Source organism: Arvicanthis niloticus, chromosome 12, assembly GCF_011762505.2.
Source record: "Arvicanthis niloticus isolate mArvNil1 chromosome 12, mArvNil1.pat.X, whole genome shotgun sequence".
Taxonomy (NCBI): domain Eukaryota; kingdom Metazoa; phylum Chordata; class Mammalia; order Rodentia; family Muridae; genus Arvicanthis; species Arvicanthis niloticus.
The window spans coordinates 72,216,309-72,237,810 of NC_047669.1; the positions used below are offsets into that span (position 1 = coordinate 72,216,309).

The 21,502-nt window shown below is 46.1% G+C and overlaps 1 protein-coding gene across 4 annotated transcripts in view; it reads left to right on the forward strand.

Moving 5' to 3' along the window:
• Eva1c (eva-1 homolog C) overlaps positions 1 to 21,502 on the forward strand; it is a 74,838-nt gene that overhangs the window by 38,996 nt on the left and 14,340 nt on the right. For 2 of the 4 annotated variants that reach the window (XM_034515280.2, XM_034515278.2), the window contains exons 3-4: positions 794 to 917; positions 7,970 to 8,122. In XM_034515280.2, coding sequence (XP_034371171.1) covers positions 794 to 917; positions 7,970 to 8,122 — 277 coding nt within the window. The remainder of the gene's footprint in view (positions 1 to 793; positions 918 to 7,969; positions 8,123 to 21,502) is intronic. The other 2 variants (XM_034515279.2, XM_034515281.2) reach the window with 2 other exon arrangements.

Consider the following 21,502-nt stretch of genomic DNA (forward strand, 5'->3'; position numbering starts at 1 on the left):
GACCAACATTCATGGGAATATGTGTTCCTTGAGCTGCGTATAAGAACATGGTAACTCGGGAAAGCTCAAAAATCTACATGGAATTCCGTCCTAAAGTATGCATAGATTCTTGAGAATGGTTTCCTTCCTGGTCTTGGTCTCTCTTTCATCAGAACCAAGGTTAGGACCTGAGTCTATTCTGGGCAGGGCATTCTCTGGGAGCCAGAGCCCAGAGGAGCAGCAGGAAGTCCCGGATCTTTCCATGAGACATATGTAAGGTTTTCTGCAAGCTTCCAGAGGAGGCGAGGGAGAAGCTTTCTGACTAAATGAGCATTCACTAAAGAAATCATTCCGCAACAGGGCCACAGGCCTTGGGTGTTTTAAGCTTTCCCCAGGTTCCTAGGGTCTGTGTGTGGCTATTCTAACCTTAAGGAGGCATGGCCATAATTCTGGTCATAATGGCTTGCTCAGCTTTAAAGCTTGAATTGCTATCCTGCTGAACAATCAAACGTGACTTGATTGCACTCATATGCCCTGGATCCTCTGAGGGATGGCACTTTTTAAGAGTCGGTCACATTGCCCACTATAGCTGGATGGGGCTGGCTCTCCCATGGGTCTGGTTCTCTGGACCAAGTCCTTCCTTCTGGATGTTGCAGGGAGTTGCTCCACCCCCACCTCATGTGCTTCCATCCAAGACACAGTCCAGGCCAGGCAGGGAAGCCTCACTCCCTCAGGGGCCAGAGCAACCCAGGTTTGGGGTCCAGCAGACGCTGTGTGCAGTTTACAAGCCTATCCTTTTCTACCTTCCTTCCAGAAGGTGCTGGACGAGTGCCAGAACCAGCGGGCCTGCCACCTCCTGGTCAATAGCCGAGTCTTTGGACCTGACCTATGTCCAGGAAGCAGTAAATACCTCCTGGTCTCCTTTAAATGCCAACCTAGTAAGTAACTTCTGAGGGGGGACAGTGTGTTTGGGATTGGCCCCTGGTTTCACGGACACGCCTGACCAAAGTCCTCTGCCCATCCAACCCCAAATCTCTTAACGGGAAGATCAGAAAGAGAGAGAGACACATGTGTGCTCACACTTACAAATCAAATGTAAAAATCTCTCTCAAGGTATAAAACTCGATTGTATTGATCCCGAAAGTAACCAGAGTGGAAGAAATGCAAGCATTATGAAGCTTGATTGTTGCTGGGCTCAGTGGCACGGGTTCCATCAGAGCCACCACCTCACGAGTGTGAAAACTGGCTGTCCCCAGTTCTGTGGATGTGAGGTGTGCTGGAGTAATCTCTTCCATGTTGGTTCTTGTGTTTCCCCATTGACGTTTGCCCTCCACAAGTGCGCACAGGGCCGTATGATCAGCCCTCTGCACGCTCTAGGTAATCTCTCTTCATGAAGCGGTTCTCATTTCCAGACACCTGGGATGTGCCTGCAAGAAGCCCAGGGAATAGGCAACAGGAGACTTTCTTTTCTTTGTTTTAAATTCGCATACAAAGTAACGGCATTTTCATGCTTTTTTTAGTTGATCTTCTCCCACTGCTCTGTCCCCCACCCTCCATCCCCCCATTCCTCATTCCCTGTCCCCCTCCACCTTTCTACTCCCAGTCATTGCATTTCCATCTTCACTTCCTTGAAATCTCTGTTTTCCTCTCTTAAGGCCCCCCTTTTACTTACACACACACACACACACACACACACACACACACACACACACACACACAGACACAGGAATATAAAAATTAACAGCAGGACTCTCACACGAGGCCTCTCACACCATCTTTCTAGCAGGCTTTGCTTGAACAACCTGTTGAAAAGAAACTGTAGCAATAGTATGTAACAGGAAGTCAGGAACGCTAGTTTGTTTCTAAGGCTCCCTCTCTCTCTGCTGGCCCAACCCAGCTGTTTTGTTTTCTGCCTTTGATCTCTGTCCATTCTAAGACACAAGTGGTCTACAACTGGGCTTATTGCTGTGATACAGAGCAGTCCGTGAGTCCGGTGCTATGATACAGAGTGATCTGTGTGTCCAGTGCTATCATGCAGAATGGTCTTGTGAGTCTCTTCCTGGTTTTGAGTTCTGAGAAGTCCACCTGACAAAGGAATTGACACCAGTGAAATTGGCCAGTGCTACACACCAGTGTTGGTTTTTTTGGTTGGGTTTTGGAGTTAGTTTACCAGCTGGCCTGCAGAATGTGCCACTCACTCCCGCCCCCCCCCCTTTTTTTTTTCCAGGGAATTTGGCCTCAGGGCAGCCTTGTACCTAAGCAGTTCTGGATAGGTTGCTGTGTGATCTTGGGCAGTTGCTTTCAGAAGCTCCATTGCTCAGCTGTGCAGTGAAGAAGTGCCTGTCCCCAACGTGCTGGCTACTGTTGTTTATAAAAATGAATGCCTAACACAGGCCTGAGGTGGAGTTGAGCGGAGTCATTGCTGGCTAGTATTCCAATAAGCAGGCTAATTAGTTCTGGTCACTCATGTGCCTTCTGAGAAGCAGTGATGCTCCCGGGAGCAGAAGTGGTGATGTGTCCTGGGAGCTGGTGATGACATGGTACATTGTCAGTACAGGGAGTCTGAGGACACAGTGCAAGCAACCAAGTGTCCATTTCAATTTTAACATCTCCTTGCAGTGGCGGTTGTGAGCAAGGCCAGTGTCAAGCTACTCCTGTCATGGCAACCCACTGCTGAGATGTAAAAGTGAACTGGTCCAGACGCTAAGTGATATGCATTAGGGGGAGGACTAGACTTTGAATATATATCTATTTTGGTGCTGGGGATTGAACCCAGCAACTTTGAAATTTTTGTGTTTCCCTGAGCTATCCACATGCAGACTCCTTTCTTGCAACACTTGGCAGTAGCTTCTAGCCACAGCTTCCAGTTGGCCCTTGAAAACCATCACTGAGTGAGCGGGAAGGGAATGTGCTGGAGCATGTATGTGGAGGGCAGAGGACGGTTTGCAGGAGTCGGCTTTCTCTCTCCAACCTATGGGTACCAGGAATCGATCTCAGGTCATCAGGCTTGGTGTCTCACTGGCCTTCAATTGGTCATTTGGTCACAAGGAGAAGCTATAATGTGTTTGTAGCTTAGGTGTGTTAAATGTATTACAGTCTTTTTTTTGGGGGGGGGGGTGGGGGTTTCAAGACAGGGTTTCTCTGTGTAGCCCTGGCTGTCCTGAAACTCACTCTGTAGACCAGGCTGGCCTCGAACTCAGAAATCCACCTGCCTCTGCCTCCCAAGTGCTGGGATTAAAGGTGTTCGCCACCACCGCCAGGCATCTTTTTTTTTTTTTAATGAAAAAAAATTCTGGTTAAAAAATGACATCTGTATTTTCAACTTGATGACTTTTTAACTCACTGTGGGTTTTTTTTTTTTGGACATAGACCTTTTCAGGTCAAGGGCTGTTTAGGAAAAAAGGGGTACCCACAGGGCTCTCTACTTGGCTCTGAGCAGAGTTCTGCCTCTGCCTTCCCAGGCTTCTGCTGGGTTCTCTGCAGATACATGTGCCTTTGGCTCACCTTTGGGTGCCTGTCAAGATCTCAGAGTGGCTCCAATTGAGATCTGTTCCTCTTAGGGAGCAGCAGTTATGCTAGGAGCCCCCTGCTCCTTCAGATCCCAAAACTGTGCTCTTAGGTGACAGCCAGCACATTCGCGAGGAATCAGGAAACTCGGTACAACACAGCAGGAAACATCGTGGCACGCACTAGCGTTCTCTGCTACAGGGTGCGTGGTCTGGGACAGGGTGTCTGGAGGCCTTACACATGAGTGTCCTTTACCTTCAGGGGGCTTGCTGCCATTGAATGAGCTTTCATTAATCAAAAGCCATGATTAGTATTCATTCCATGGTGTTCCTTTAAAAAAATTGTAATAACCAGGGTTGGAGAAATGGCTCAACAATTAAGAGCACTGAGGTCCTGGGTTCAATTCCCAGCACCTATATGGAGACTTGTAACAGTCTGTAACTCCAGTACCAAGGAATCTTCTGGACTCTGCAGGCACCAAGCACACATGTAGTGCACATACATACATACATACATACATGTAGGTAAAGCACTCCTAGACATTAACTAAATAAAATAAACACTTTGTAATATTTTTAAATGCTAACTTAAGGAGAGAGAGACAGAGTCAGAGATGGGGGGGAGAGTTTTTAAAAGTTTCAAAAGCTGGATATGATGAAGCAGGCCTTTCATCTTAGTACGTGGGTGGTTGAAGCACAGTTCAAGGCTAGCCTAAGCTGCATAGTAACTATCTCAAAATAAACAAACCAAACTAACAAAAAGGTTCATGTTGCAGTTTGGTTGTACCAGCTCCTCCCGCCTCTGCCTTGGAGGCTCTCTGTTCCTGGTAGGCATTCTGAACACGTTCTGACAGCAAAAGCTCTCTGACGTGGCCCCCATGTTTTATGCATCAAATGTCAGCTGTCACCCTGGGCCTTTGACGTCAAACAAAATGTCAATGTTGGTGAGGTTGAGCACCTACTCAGACATGGCTCAGAAAATGATTGCCACTGGAGACTCAGCTCACTGAAAAGACAACACCCCAAGTCTCAGAGTCAGTGGTCTATAGAAGAAGACAAACTTGTCCTCGGATTTAAGTGTAAAATCTCACGATGAGACTGCAGTGAGCTAGTCAGGGGTCTTTCAAACCTGTGCTATGACCTTGGGTTCCTTTGCCCTGATTCACTGGTTCGTCCTGGAGAAGATGGGAATCTTGTGAGCATTGACAGCCTGGCTATTGCTCTGATCATGTGTCAATCATGCTCACCGGCATGTTCAACCTTTACGACTACAGCATGACATTATCATCTGCAAAGTAAGCCCTGGTTTTGTGTCAGCTGTGTTCACAACTAGCTATGTGTGGCCCATAGGTATTAGCCTGGACAACTGCCTGGAATGCCCTCCCCTTTAAAATATATGATCCTTTGCCCTTATCCAGAGGGACATGCTCCAAGAGGGCCCATGGATGCCTGAAGCCACAGGTATTATCAAACTCTATGTATACTATGATTTTTATATAGATACACACTAATGATGAAGTTGAGTTTGTATAGTAGGCACTGTGAAAGATCTGGAACAACTAATAATAAAAGTTATAGTCATGGCTATAATAAAATTGCCGCCATTAACATTTTTGTACTTTGGGGTTGTTAGGAACTAAAATCAGGGTTATTTGAAAATAAATATTTCAATATTTCAATAATAGATCTGATAACTAAGACAATAAACCAAGGGGAGGTAGCATATACAGGGTGAAAATGTCAGACAAAGGAAGGACTCAGATCCTGAGATATGAGCCCAGCTGCAGAAGAGTGCAGCATACCCACTGGGAATAGGGAAGTTTAGAATTTAGAAAACATTTACATCTAGAATTTCCTATTTATTATTTCCAAGCTGTCACTGGTTATGGATTACCTAAAATCACAGAAATCCACTTGCAGGGAGAGTAGAGGGTTGACTATATTAAAAACCGTCTCCAGGGCTCACCCCTAAGCTGGCTGGCATCTTGAGATCTGAAGTCTCTTCCTGCCTCTGACCCAAGGTTTGGTCTTTCTGCTTCTTTGGAGGCTTTGGTGAAGAATCACAGGAACTTCCAAGTCATGGGAAGGTGGGCTTTGTTGCTGCAGATGGTTTCCTTTAATGGTTTAATTTTTTTTGGAGATTAAGCAGTGTTGGTTCTGTGGAAGAAGGCCAGCCAGCTGTCTTAGCTCTGGTGTGGATTGCCTAACCCTTTCCTGGAAGCCTTATGTCGAGAGCTTTCAGATCGTTTGGATTCCAACCCACAGGGAAAAAAGCAAACCATTGTGCTCATTGGCCCAGCATGACACACACTCACGTGAGCACAACTGAAAGATGACCGTTTGAAATCATAGCCATGCCTATCCTTGCAGAATGCCCTTTGATGTTTTCATGGTTTCTAATCACTCTTTTTTCCTTTTCTGTTTCCTCCTCCTCTTTTTCTTTTTCTGCTTCTTCATCTCCATCTTCTCCTCCTTGTCTTTCTGCTTTTTGTTCTTCTTCATCTCCATCTCCTCCATCTCCTTCAGTTTCTCCTCTTTCCTCGTCTTCCTCTTCCTCTCCTTCTGCTGTTTCCCCTCCTCCTCTTCTGTTTTTTCTCCTCCTCCTCCTCTTCCTTCTCCTCCTCCTTTTCTCCTCCTCCTCCTCTCGCCCGGCCCCAGGGAGAAGAGACAGCACTCTATGTAGCTCCGATTCTCAGCCCTTGTGCCTGAACTGGGATCACAGCTGTAAGCTGCCACTTCAGGCCAGTCTGTAGTTTTTAGATTTCCTGGTGACAACTCTCTAACTTGATTTCAAGACTCATCACTGGGGTCTCAGATCACATTTGGGAGAACCCAGACTTGATCTGGAATCAGGCAGAGTGGGAGATAAATGTGAGCTGAGGAGGGCCATGAAAAACAAGAGCTCTCTTGGGGAAGCTGGTTCCCTCCAGACAGATGGTGGAGGCCAGTCCAGGCATCTCATCAGTAACCCCTGCAGCCTGTGCTTTAGCAGGCTCCTAAGAGGCAGCTCACAGAACGGCCACTTTGAGTGACATTCATTACTACATCTAAAGTGCTTGGAACAGGAATGAGTGGAGGGGAAACCCTCAGTATCAACTATCATTATTTTTAAAGTATCTTGAGGTATAATTTATATAGCATGAAATCACCCATTTTAAATGAACAGTTCAACAACCTCTAGTAAGTGTCCTGAACTGTGTCCTCCTGACTGTATCCAGTCATAGAAGGTTCCTGTCTTGTGCCCAAGTTTCCTGAATCTATTCCTTGATCATACCCACAGATTATTGTGAAAAAAATGACTACTTTTAAAAAGAAAAAATCAGGGCTGAGAGATGGCTCAGTGGTTAAGAGCACCAACTGTTCTTCCAGAGGTCCTGAGTTCAATTCCCAGCAACCACATGGTGGCTCACAACCATCTGTAATGGGATTCGATGCTCTCTTCTGGTGTGTCTGAAGACAGCTGCAGTGTACTCATATAAATGAAATGAATAAATATTAAAAAAGAAAAAGAATAAAGAAAAATCATTGTTGGGTGGTGGTGCCACAAGCATGTGGGGGAGGGGAGGACAAAGGCAGGTAAATATCTGAGTTCAAGGCCAGCCTGATCTACAGTGCAAGTTCCAGGAGAGCAAGGTTATACATGTCTCAAAAAAAAAAAAAAAAAGCCATGTCTCAAGAGGGTAGGGAGAAGGAAGGAAGGAAGGAAGGAAGGAAGGAAGGAAGGAAGGAAAAGAAAACTCATTATTATAAACTTCTGTTTGAATCATCAAGACGGTTCTGTGGGTAAACACGCTTGCTGTCAGGCTTGGTGACATGGGTCAATCCCTGGAACTCACAACATGGAAGGAGAAACCCTCCAGTCAGTTGTGCATACATTCCTGAGATGATCATTCACACACACATGCACATGCACATGCACATACATACACATACACACACATACACACATACACACACACACACACATACACACACATACACACACATACACACACATACAACACACACATACACACACATACACATACACACACACACATACACACATACACATATAGTCACGTTTAAATTTCTTGTTAAATGGATGGTTCTACTTTTTTTTTTTTTAAGCAAAGACTTTTTACCTTTGAGTTTAGGGAAATGTTGACTCTGTATGATATATAAAGTGATTTTTATTATGGCAACACAGAGATCTTTCTGCTTCAGCCTCCTGAGTACTTGAATTACAAAATAGACTCTCTCTCCCTGACCTCTCTCTCTTTCTCCCTTTAATAAAAGCAGTCTCATATGTTCCCAAATGGCCTCATACTTGCTACACATCTGGGGGTGTGAGGATTTTCCCGAGCTTCCCATCCTCCTGTGGGCACCTCCCCAGTGCTGAGATTATGGGTCTGAGCTGCCAGCTCGGATACGTGTGCTGTTGGGTCCTCAGCCATTTCTTCTCAGCGAGGCTAACCTGTCTCTGGTTTCTGCTTCCTCTCCAGATGAGTTGAAGAACAAGACAGTGTGTGAAGACCAGGAGCTGAAGCTGCACTGCCACGAGTCCAAGTTTCTCAACATCTACTCTGCTTCCTACGGCCGGAGGACCCAGCAAAGAGACATCTGTTCCTCCGGAGCGGAGCTGCTGCCCCCCTTTGGTGGGTGATTTTATTTGGCTGTAATTAGGTTGTTGTCTGAGTGGATTGCGGTCCTGGGCCAGCAATGAAGTGTGGCTTGTACTGGCACGAGAGGGAAAGTCAAGGTGCTGTAGGGACCTCTCTGCCCCATAGTCCTGAATCTCTTAGTGGTTCAGTCATGCTACATGGAGCAAATAGTGAGCACCTGCTGTATGCAGGGCCTGTTCTAGGCACTGGGAACTCATCAGAGGCCAATAATCTACCCATCTATAGAGTGGCCTTCCAGCAGTGCAGAAGGAGGCCATAAGTAAACAGAAGAGGAAGGGGTGGATACAGCTGGCCCTCCATGTGCACACATTCTGCAGTTGCGGGTTTGCCCATGTACAAATAGGAAATACCTAGGGGGAAGTTCCTCTGTTGAATGATGCAGGTATATTTCCTGTGTCACCAGGAGTGTCCACCTTGCTGCCCATCAGTCAGTCACATCCTACCATAGATGTGAAAAGGGCCCAGCACATCTGTGGGCATCAATGCCATGTCTCAGTGTCAAAAGATTGTTTACAATACCTTCTATAATATTACACCTATATATGATACAAATATATAGCATACTGTATTGTTGCTGGGAGCACATGCCTTGAAAGCCTTATGATGTTTAGATGTGGCTTGCATGCCTTCCAAGAATCATGTGCTGAAATTTAACCTCTGATGGGAAGAATTTCCATATTAAAATGCTGGAAACAATGTTACAGAGGCATTTAGAGGTCTGAATTTTGGAGGTGATTAGAGGCAGATCAGGTTATCAGTGTAGAGTCCCCAAGCATCCTTTATAAAAAGAGGTGAGACCAGAGGAGACATGTCTGTCTATTGTGTGGTACTCAGTGCTGCCTTAGAAACTGCCAGCAAGGTCATCTCCAGATACAGGCTCCTACCCTTGGACTGGAGCTATGAGCCAAAATAAGCCTTTTTTTCTTTACAACGTTACTTGGTTTGGGTATTTTGTTACAATGAAACAAAACCCAGAAAAACTAATGCAGAAAATTTGCACTGGAAGTATATGGGGTTTTTACTGTATCTGTATTTGAGAATGTGGAAGTGGCTTTGAAACTGGATAATGGGCAGAGGTCGGAGGAGGCTGGGGAAACGGGTTGGGGGAAGTTTATATTGATATAAGGCAAATACCACTGGCCAGTTCTGGGGATGATTCAGAAGAGACTAGCAAATCAGTCTTAGATGGAAACGGGGGGGAGGGTATCTTAGAAAATAGGAAGGAGGTTGTTCTTATATGAAATAGCCAAGAACCCTGCTGTGTGGGGTCCACATTCCTAAAACCCCGTGGAACACCACTTGTGAAGCTGATGCTTGTTTACTGGGTAAACGAGATCTCAGATCAACCAAGATTCTTGCTGTGTGGCTGTCATTGGCTGCTTTTAGTCAGATTTGTAGTAAAACTCAGGACCAAAGGGAAAGATTTGAAAACCTCTCAGTCTGGAGGAGGGACCAAAGAACAAGCTATAAAGGTGTGGCTGGAAAAACATTTGCTGGAGAGATTAGTGTGGACAGAAGCCAGCCAATTGCTGATGTCAGAACAACTGGAAAAAGGCCTGGAGTCAAACAGGCCTGCGTGCAGCTCCTGTGGGAGCCTTGGCATCCAGGCCAGGCTGGAATTTCAGGTGTGCAGTTGTGGCGCCACGGTGACTTCCCCTGAGGTTTCAAAGGGAACCCTGGCAGAAGTTAACCATGGGTTGGAGCCCCCGTGGAAAGCCCCCAAGTGAGGCAAGAAATAATGTACCTTAAATTAGTGGGTGCACGAGTTTTGTGGGCACCTGCTGGGGTGTTCGGAACAAGGAATTGGATGTGGTTAGAAGCAAGCAAAGTGAAGGAATTTATTTAAAATACATTCTAACTGAGCAGTGGTGGTGCATGCCTTTGCTTCCAGCACTTGGGAGGCAGAGGCAGACAGATCTCTGTAAGTTCAAGGCCAGCCAGGGCTACACAGAGAAACCCTGTCTCAAAAAAAAAAAAAAAAAAAAAAAAAAAAAAAAATGAATTAAAAAGAAAGGAAGCCAGAAGGTGCCTCAACTGTACAAGTCCTGTGGACTTTTACACCTCACAATTGAGGGCTCTGTTGAGTTGCGTTGTGAAGACGTTCTCACACACTGTTAGTGTTAGCTTATAAAAGGCCACAGTTCACCTCAGACTTCCTGGAGTGCCTGTAGGCAGTTCTAGCGGCCCTCCTCTGATCTTAGCTCACGAGTTTTTCTCATACCCCATTTTTTCCTTCTTAGCGTAGGCCTCCAAGGTCTCACTCAGTTCTACTCTCCCTCTCCTTCCTCAGAGCCAGGGCTGTGTCCATCTGAGGAAGGTATAGCCATGGGCACCTGCAGCTTTCAGTGAGGAAGGCTGCAGGAAAGCAGCCCTGTGGCCAGGAAGCCACGGCAAGGCTCAGAACCCTCCCCTCACAGTGGTGTGAGAGAGGCTGGTCTTGGCACGTTAGGGTTTAGTGTTTGCCCTACAGGATTTCAGGTCTTGCTTTGGGCTGAATATCTTGTCCCACTTTTCCATTCCTTCCTTTGGAAGCAGGAACACTACCTGTGTTTCACCTTGGATCTTGGAAATCGAACTTGTTCTGACAGTACAGGTTTTGCAACTGCCGAGAGTCAGCTTGAGTCTCAGCTGAGCCTTGAGGCTTTTAAAATGGAATGTCAGACGAGCTAAGGCTGTAGGACTCTTGGGATAGAAACACAGTATTTGCATTGAGAGGTGGACGGGGAAGGCGCTGTGGTTTACATATGATTTCGGTGTACCCCAAAGGGCTCATGTGCGGAAACTCCCCACTGGAAGGGACCAAGCAGGAAGAAGCTGAATCCCGCTGTGAGATTTAGAAGTGGGACCTTCGGACAGTGTTCAGGGTTAGGTAGAGTCATCAGAGTAGAGAGAGCACATGATTCAGTGCTGGTGACTGCAGAAGAGGAAGGAGAGACACACACTTGTCAGAAGAGGCACACACCTGTGTGTAAAGCTGTGTAAAGCCCCGTGCTTCTCCCTGCCATTAAGAAGTCTATAACTAAGTATGGACCCTTGACCTTGGACTAGGGCTGTGAGTCAAATAAACCTCTTTTCTTTAAAGTTCACAGCCTTGAGTATTTCATTATAGTAACTAAAAAATTGTAGGGATAGAGGCCTGTATGTACTTTCTCTAATTGTATCTATTTATACGGAAAGGCTATTTGCACGTGCCAAAGCATGCATACGGATTTCTTCAGGTAACAGTTGGTTCTCGCCATTACTATGGTGGGCCCAGTGACTTAGCTCAGGTTGGCAGGCTTGGCAGCAAAGGGCTTTTACTTGCTGATGCCATTTCACTGGCCCATACACTTTACTTCTTGATGATGGTGGACATCTGCCACAGGCCAGCCCTGGCAGGCCCCAAAGGCAACCAGTGCTCAGCTGTTCTTTTCTAGATAGGGAGCCAGTCTTTTGTGCCACATGTGTGATTCCCAAGTGGGGCCAAAAGGCACCCGTAGGGGTCAGTTCCAATTGTGTGTTAATGACTCCACTCGCTGCTCCAACCCCAAGTGACCCGTGAGTGACCGATTCAGCCTTCTCTCTCAAATCACTTTGAATGTGCTGAGACGGGAGCTGTGGGAGTTTCCTTCTTCAGCGTCTCCATGCCTCCTGAGTTAGGAGACCGGACCATGGCCTGGGCTCTGTAGGAGCCTTCCATTCCTAGGCTTGCTGTTGTCCTCAGGCTGTAGGGTCATCTCATTTAGAACTGTTTCTGTCATTTCCTTAACCTCCCTGTAAGGATGTCACGAGCAATATGCATCCAGTGGCCAGACAAGAGACCCTTGATGGCAAAGTAGGGTCTTTTAATTTTTTTTTCCTCTCAGCTTTTTTTGCTATTCAAGAGAGGATTCACATGCAGGATGCCATGGGCTGGGTATCTTTACACGTTCTCCCAAGCCTTTTTCCATGCACCATTTCTTTTAAAGAACATTTTCTACATTGTTCATTCATTGTATAATTGTGCATGTGCAGTGGTAAGAAACAGCATGTGGGAGTTGACTCCCTCCTCCTACCCGGTGGGTCCCAGGAATCAAACTCTGGTCATCAGGCTTGGTGACAGGCCCCTTCACTCTGTCAGCTACCCCAATGGCTTGACAAACCTGGGTGAAGAACACCCTGTTTCTCAGGCTTATTAAATCTAACGTGTGTCTCAGGGATCTACAACAGGCAACTGCCCCAGCTGTTCTTCCGAGCACACAGATACCCAGCCAAGTAGGCAGATCCACTAGCTGACTGCTCTGAGCTCACCAAGTGGCTACGGATATTCCCATTCCAAGGGAGCTGGATGGGAGGTGCAACTTCCTGGGAAAGAAGACACCAAGCGAAGCAATAGACCCCAGGTTTTCCTGGAGAGTTCCTGGAGGAATTCTCAGAGAGGCCCAGAGCTGCAACACCAGCGTTAACCTGGCAGATACAGAGGATCTGGGGCTTGAAGATCTTGCCCTGGTCTAGCATATGAGAATAAAGAGTTTAAGCTCTGATCAAAGAAACCTGCTGGCCCTGTCCCTCACCAAGTTCTTCGGCACAGTGTCCGAATGAAGACGAAGCTCCAACGACCCTGAAGCCTTTCTTCTCTCAGTGCTGCAATGGGAAGATCTCAAAGGAAAGTCAAGGCTCCTGAGGACCAAACATGGAAACCTCGAGTCTGCACTCATACCTCGGGGCAGAACCAGGCACACAAAGTTGGGGAGAAGGTTTGGTGGTGAAATGCTTGCTGTGCGAGCATGAGGACCTGAGAGGATCTGAGCTCTGCTCCCTAGCAATCTCACTAAAAGAAAACTCAAGTGTGGGGGGTGTACCCCTGAAATCCAGTACTGGGAGGCAGGAGACAGGAGGGTACCTGGGCATTTGAGGCCAGCCAATCTAGCTATTGATGAGATCTGGATTTAGAGAGAGATCTTTTGTCAAAAAATACATAAATAAAGGTAAAGAGCAGAAGACAGATGCCTAATGTTGACCTCTGACCTCTATTCAGGCATGAATCTCACCCCTCTGCCATACACACACACACACACATGCACACACACAATTTAAAAATAGAGTTCATACATACGTTCATTTTTACTCATATTTGTAAAGTAAAAATAAATAAATCTTGCCAGGCGGTGGTGGCACACGCCTTTAATCCCAGCACTTGGGAGGCAGAGGCAGGCGGATTTCTGAGTTTGAGGCCAGCCTGGTCTACAGAGTGAGTTTCAGGACAGCCAGGGCTACACAGAGAAACCCTGTCTCAAAAAACCAAAAAAAAAACAAAAACAAAAAAACAAAAAAACAAAAAAAAAATCTTTTGAAGACTCGAACCTTTGCTGGCTAATACATTTCATCGACAAGCTGAATGCTAAGAAATCTTTACTCTTTGGACAGGTATACTGTTTATCATGGTTGCTGTGTGCACCTGAAAAATACTCCATAAAAAAAAACTCTTCAGTTTGTCCCTTTTGTATAAATAAACTTTGTCACCCAAGTGACAAAACACACTTCCTGTCTCCCCAGTGGCTCATCCACCTCCTCTCTGACCCTACAGCCTCCCGCTGGTGATAGTGTATTTCCAATCTGGCCTCTTGGCTCCCACAGCACTCTGGGCATCTCTCATCTGGACCACGGGGTTCCCTCCTTTCTCCACTGAGTAACATCTGGAAGGTTTCGCCTAAGTTAAGCCGGCCACACCCCCACTGTGTACAACGCTGTACTCTGCCCATCATAACTGGACACAGAAAGCCAACTGTGGTCCTGTTCCTCTCTATCCCTTCATGATCTCTAGCTGTTCTGTCACCGTATGTGGGCAACTCTGTCACACTTCTTCAGAGTCACCTTGACTGACACTGGAGAGGTTTCCTGGCCACCTACCTGCCAGAACAGTTGTTATCAACTCTGTCTTCACAGTAAGAACTTCCATGGAATGAGTAGGTGGTTCATCCTCTGATGCTGAGCTCTTCAGGGACCGTGTCAGCAACCAGAGTGTCATCTGTCACAGGATGGTTGCCTTGTGACCCCTTGGTGGGTGACTGAATCAGGGCCCCTTGAAAGCCTGGTTTGGTGCCCATCCTTGGCTCTGGGATGCAGGCTGGGATGTGGGCTTGGTGTCATCACAGCCTCTAAGCTCTCCTGAGATGCTAGAAATCCATTTTTTTTTTTTAATGTGAAATGTTCCAATTTTTAAAACACCGAATAAGCCAAAGATAACATACCTACAAGGCCACATCCGGGTCATAGGCTGCCAGTGTGTGTGTGTGTGTGTGTGTGTGTGTGTGTGTGTGTGTGTGTGTGATCTTTGCTCTCTGAGCCCAGGCACATGGCTTCGAAGAAGGGGGAAGGCACATTTGGCCTTTACCCTAAATCTGGCGTGGGCTCAGATGGACGAGTACGGGAGAGCTGAGGACTGGTTCTCATCAGGGGCCTGTAAAGGGGAGCCCTGCGGTTGGCGCCCCAGAGCATCTGGCTTTCCAGATTGATTGTGTATTTTCCTATGCATATGAGCTGAAGTCTGGCAGTTCCTCGTGCTTTAGATTCAGCATCCCCTCTGCAAGCCCATGCTTTGGTGGAGATGAGATGGCCTGCCAGGCACATAGGCCTCACGGACCATTCTGGCTTCCACAACAGCTCAGCATGGCTTCTGCATTCAAAGACTGGGAGGAAGAGATTTCTCAGGCTTTCTAAAACATCGCTGTTGTCTTTGGCACAGACACAATAGCAACATCAAACAGTAATAAATAATAATAAGACCCAGCTACAATTTTGACCATCAAATGACAAGATGTTTATTTTTCTGGATTTCTTCTAAGTCCTGATGTCTAAGAATAAACTTTATAGTTCTTCTCTGGCCTCCGTTCCCTTAGCTTTGCAGCAAGGATCTTTTCTCATGTGGCCAAGGAGGCACCAACACTGCCCACCATCTTGCTCCCTATTGGTAGGGTTTTTTGTTTCTGAGTTTCAGAATACATTTTGCAGGCGAGTGTGTGCTTGTACTTTTTGTGGGCTATTTCTTTGGAATAAATTTCCACATGTTTTATGTTAGAAGTGGGTGGGGCTTGGTTATATCATCAGAGTGCTTCCTGACTTATATGTATAAATTCACCAATTCGTTCACACAAGCACACGTGTACTGGTTTGCATACATAAATAGCGAGGCACAACTTTCGCGTTGCCCGGCAACTTTGGCTGTCTGATGTTTGATTTTCCTGACGGTTTCCATAATATCGCTTTAATTTTCCTTCTTTGGGTTATGGATATATATACAATGTATATACCATGTGTACATTGTACTGTTATACGTTCTTCCTAACCTTTCTCCCCTTGATGGATGGATTGACTGATCGACTGATCAACTGATTGACTGATTGATTGGCTGAGTTCATAATTTTTTAAGCTCTTAGCAGAGTGGAGAGTAACTAACCCTTGAATGGTTTTCCTACTGTAAGTATCCCACAAGCTACATAGAGCTGGCTACTGGCTTCTTTAAATAGCATTTTCTTTATTATTTTAAATGTTCATACCTCCGGGCAGTGGTGGCGCACGCCTTTAATCCCAGCACTTGGGAGGCAGAGGCAGGCGGATTTCTGAGTTCGAGGCCAGCCTGGTCTACAGAGTGAGTTCCAGGACAGCCAGGGCTACACAGAGAAACCCTGTCTCGAAAAATCAAAATAAATAGATAAATAAATAAATAAATAAATAAATGTTCATACCTGTATATAGTACATTCTGCTCCTCTCCATACCATACCACCTCCATTCAACTCCCGCTGGACCTCCCAACCTATCTCCCTCCCATCTCATATCTCCTTCTAAAAATACTATTATTAATAGCCCCGAGTTTTATTAGTGCTGACCACTTTGGTTCTGCCTGTGTCATATGTACACCGGTTTTGAGAGGAGCTGACTGGGTGACTAAGAAAGACCTCCCCACCCCCATGGTAGATTTTAATATGTATGTGTGCCACACTTGAAGACACAGGGGTGATTCTGCTGTGCCATGACACGCACTCCTAGGGATGCCAGTGTCTGGCTATCAATGGAACACACTCTCTTAGTGACCACAAGGGTGTGAGCATAACTGTGTTCTGGGACCACAGAGAAGATGGTGACCACCATGTCCCATCTGACCAGGCCAAGCATGGGAAGGCAGGCTCTGAGCGGGTCAGCATTGATTGCACAGCACAGGCTCATCTGGGATAGTACCTCCCACAACTATCTGTTTCATGCACACAGATAGTTGTATTCATTTGGCGTAACATAGAGAAGGGTAATCGGGTATTGCTTGATGTCCAAATCAATGGCTGGGGCGGGTCAGGCAGGGACATCTAGCCTACTGTGCCCATCCAGGAAGCTGGGGTAACCCACACTGGAGCCTCTCTTGACTTCAGGGTATAAGGTCGCTGGATACTGAATTTTTCATCAACCCCCTTATATTTTCTCCAAAATTCTCCGCAAGGTCTTCCTAACTCCTGCCCCCCGCTCAGTCCCAGATCCACCACCTCAGCCACACATTCCTAAAAATCAACCTGCGTATTCACTCCCTATTGCTCTGTAATAAAACACTCCCCATTTTAATGGTCTTCGATAAAACACGTATCATCTTGCAGACTCTGTGCAGCAGGAATTCAGGGCTAGCTGAGAGCGGAGTTTCTTGCTTTAGATTCGGGGAGGTCTCTCTAGAGGTTACATCTCTGGTTGGAGGGCTGCACTCCCAAGGTGGCCAACTGATAGGGGGAAGTTGGCACCGATGGGGGGGAGGTTGGCACTGGTTGTTGGTAACAGGCTTTAGTTTCTCCCCTCACAGGCTTTTTCTGAGAATGAGTGTAAAAGAGTAAGAAGCCAACCACTTCACCTCTGCCATACTGTGTAGACCAGGCTTGGTGCACCTGGGAAGAGGGTGTTTATGACCATAAATTCCTGGAAATAACTCTGGCTGCAAACTTGAGTACTATCCGGGTGCCCCACCAGGACTCACACCAGAATCTTCCTGCCAGTGCCTTTACTTATGGATAGGACCTTTAAAGGGAGCTTAAGGTGACATGGGGTCATTGAAGTGGGCCCTGAACAATTGGATTTGTGCCTTTATAATAAGAGGAAGCCAGGACACAGGCATGTGCAGTGTGACAGCCATGTGAAGACAGACAAGCCAGCCAGAGGCCCCATGGAGCCAGCCCTGATGGCATCTCAGTCTTGGATCTCCAACCTCCATCACTGTCAAGAAGCAGGCTTCCGGGTGTGCATCTGCTGCTACCCTAGCAAATGAATAATCAAAGAAGGAGGTTGCAGCTTATGAGTGACAATGGAAAGTGACACCTTACAGTCCTGTGGGGTCGGACAGAATGAGGTCTGTCTAAGTTCTCTGTGTTGAGGGTAGCCTAGCCAGAGGCATTTCTGAAAGATCTCAAAGTGAGCCAGGCCTGTTACCACTAAACTTTATCTGGGAGAACGGGAAGGAAAAGAAAGGGGTGAGTTCAATGTGCCAGCCAGAGCAGCCCTTTAACTTGAGCTGGGAGGGAGCCTTCCCAAAGAAGCGGGCACCAGGGTGTGCCTCCACCCCTGTGTGTCATTTCCTGCTATGGTCACATTTTCTGGGTGGGCTCCAGGGATTCTGCTACTTCCTTAATAAGAGGATGAAAAACCACACAATGGGCCTCAAAGGCTAGGCTAAGGCTGTTCCAAGGCCAAGTGTGGGCAGGCCTGGGCTTTTTAGCCAAGATCAAGGTGCCAGGAACTCTCCACTGCCAAGACAGGGCCACTTAAGAGCAGCCAGCCCAATTATCTAAATAAACACGGGCTCGCAAGAGTGATTAACTTCAGTCCTGGTGTTAAACAATTGCCAAAAAGTAAGAATTCAAGCGGTGGAATATCTTGTTATCACATGTATTGGGGACGAGGGAGCTTGGCAGCAACAGAAGCAAAACCCGTGTGGGTGGGAAATAACCACCTTTAAAGAAACAACAGAACCCTGGGAATGGTTCAGAGTGCAGCATCAATAAGGGCACGGCCAGCTCTGAGTCAGACCTGAATTACCTTGGCCACTTCCTGAGGTCACGGCTAGGATAAAGTCTCTGGAGATGAGGTAAAGTCTTTGAGGAAATAGAGGTTCTGCCGCGAAAGCGTTGCCGATGTTCAGAGTCTGTCAGCAGTGGTCCTCACAGCTTAGACCTAGGTGGTTGTTTTCTTTCTTCTGTCAGTCTTAGAGACTGTATTCAGGATGGACGGGGGATGGAGCTCACTTAGGGGGGCTTGCCCAGTATGCACCAGGCTGTGACTTTGATCCCAGCATTGCACAGACTGGGCATGTTGGTGTATGTATGTAATGACAGTACTTGGAGAGATGGAGGCAGTAGGAACAGAAGTTCAAGGCCAGCCTTAGCTACATATTGAGTTTTATGCCAGGCAGGGCAACGTGCAACCCTGGCCCACAAAAACACTAATAACAACTCCTTGCCTCAAATGGTCAGGCAGGTATTTCTTCGCAGCTCTAAGAGAACATAAGCTTTCAAGAACATTCTCTTCCATCAGCAGTATACAATGGTACCATTTCCCTAAATAACAGCTTGTCAGTGGATCACAGCATTCATGCTCTGGGTCTCTGACAGGGCAATCTATGACCATGAATTCCTATGGAAAGTCCCATATTTGCCTACAAATATTTAGCTTTAAGCAGATTCATTGTGACATTGCTTACTGTGTTAAGAAATGGGAGGAGAACACCCCCTATCCCGAATGTCCCCTTGGGTATTAAAAGTGGATTAAAATTGGTGCAGCCTTTAAAAACAAAGCTGATGAGGCTGGAGAGAGGGCTCAGTGGTTAGACCATGTAAGGACTCAAACTAGACACCCAAGCACCTGATACACCAGCCCCAGGACCATCCCAACATCTCTGACCTCCACGGGCAACAGCATTTACATGCACACGCCTACACAGTAACCTTCCACACAACTAAAAATAAAAGTCTGAAAGCTTATGCTTGCATGTTCCCAAACATACTAACAGAGGGGAAGAGACACACACACAAAGTTACATATATGTGACACCATTGAGGGGACAGATGTTTACACAGAAAAAGGTGGCAAATGAGTTCTTTAATTTTTCATATTTATTTATTTTGGTTTATGTGCACAAGGGCTTTGCTTGTATATATGTACATATTTGCTTGGTACCTGTGAAGATTAGAAGAAGGCAGTAGATCCATGGAACTGGAGTTACAGATGGTTGTGAGCCACGGTGTGGGTGCTGGGAACACTACCAGGTCCTCAGCAAAAGCAGCCAGTGCTCTTAACTGCTGATCTGGCTCTCCAACTCTCTCTCTCTTGTTTTGAAAAGGGCCACGTGTAGCTCAGGAATGACACAAACTCCTGATCTTCTGTCTCCACCTCCCAGGTGCCGGGATCGTGAACATGTACCTCCACACTTGGCTCAGAAAGATGTCCTCAAAGATGAACAGGCAGGAAAGGTTTCCTTCCTGACACGCAGGGTTTGCTGGGGATTTTTCTCTCCAGTGTTGTTTTAATCTATATTTTAACATATAAACTCTTGTATAATTTGTAAAAGAAAGAATGAGACTAGCATATATAAAAACTCTGAGTTCTAAGATAAAAATTTAAGCTTATACAGGTGCAGTCTCCCTTCTACAGGCAGCCTCCGCAGGAATCACATCCATCTGTGCTCTCTGGAGAGTCAAATCCATTCATGTTCTCTAGAGAGTTGAGCACTTTACTGTTTAGTGGAAAAGGGCTGGTTTTAGTGTTTTGTGTACACATGTGAATTGTGGCTTAGAAGAAACAACTTCAAACCTTTTTTTTTATTCGTGTGTGTGTGTGTGTGTGTGTGTGTGTGTGTGTGTGTGTGTAGTATCCAAGACCAGAGGGGGGTGTCAAGATCTCAAGGTGATCAACCAAACTTAGGTCCTCTAGAAGAGCAGCAGAAACTCTTAACTGTTGAGCCATTTCTCTAGCCCCTGAACAATGTTTTTAACTGATAAATACTCTCATCTCATAAACCTAAATAATAATGAAGTTTCTGAAGACAAAAATATACCTACTAAGCTTTGTGCACACAACTCTCAAAGCAACAAGAAAGCAATATGGAAGAACACTGAGAGGGTTGGGGTTATTCCCCGGATAAATGCTCTGTAGTGCTTGGGAAAAGCTAAGTTGTACCAAGAATAGTTTGGATAATGTTATAGAAAATTTTACAGTTTTTAAAAACATACCTAAAGACTCTCACCATTTAAACACTGGCTTCCATTTCAACCCAGATTATAGTTTTACATTTATGGAAGTTTATTTTGTGGCCTAGGCTTATAATAACCAAGATTCAGTAGGCTAAGGCAGGAGACTTACCAGTTCTAATCTAGCTTGCCATAAACAGTGAAACCTTGTCTCAACAATGGGATAAGCAGAACATGGTAAGAAGGTTACTAAGCATGGGGACTTACCCTTAAAACTGTTTAGAAGGACTGAGTCAGAAGGATTATCACAAGTTCAAGGCTATCCTGGGCTACAGAATGTGGCACTACCTTTTTAAAAAATGTTGTTTTTAAACCAAGTAAATTTGCTTATACTTTCCCATTTTAAAACTATGTTAAGTTAATTCATATCATGTTGGGAAGGACCTCCCAATAAGTATGTTGGGATGACAAACCCTACTTTTCCCTACTAATCACAATGGCCTCTGCCACCATCCTTGTGATGTCATGACCACAACACCAAAAGGAGAGGAAGAGGAAGAGATCAGGGACCAACACCCCCATCGAGGTCATGTCTTTGATGCCTGAAAGAACTTTGTCTAGGCCTGTCTACCTCCCAGGAGTGCCAAGCTGAGGCGTAATTCTGTAGAAAGGTTGTAGGAGGACACTTAAGAGCCAGTCTAACACCAGGTGGCCTGATGGCACTGATGGTGACCAGGTCCCTTGGGTGCCAACACTAGACACTATCCATGAAGGGATTCAGATGATAATCACACTGTCCCATGGACCAGTACATTTGTTGTCCAGGTAGAGAAACTGAGGCTTTGCAAGGACACTGGTCCTCCATGCTTTTAGTCACTACTGTTCCCCTCCCCGCCCCCAGGCTGATAATGTGTGGAATCTTAACCACAGCAGCTACACTAGTCATGATTTTAGCTGTAGCCAGTGTTCTGTTGCTAGTAACGAAAGAGCAGAAACAAAGTAACAAAGAATGGTAGTTGATTTAGCTCAAAGTTGCTAGGGCTGAGACATCTGAGGGTTTGCATTTTGTCATAGCACAGGACATCACAAGGAGAGAGAGGGTCAGGCAGCCCGTCAGGTCCTCGTCTATTCTTTTTGTTGTGTATATGTATGTGCCTGTGTGTGCAGGTGTACTTGTATATGTA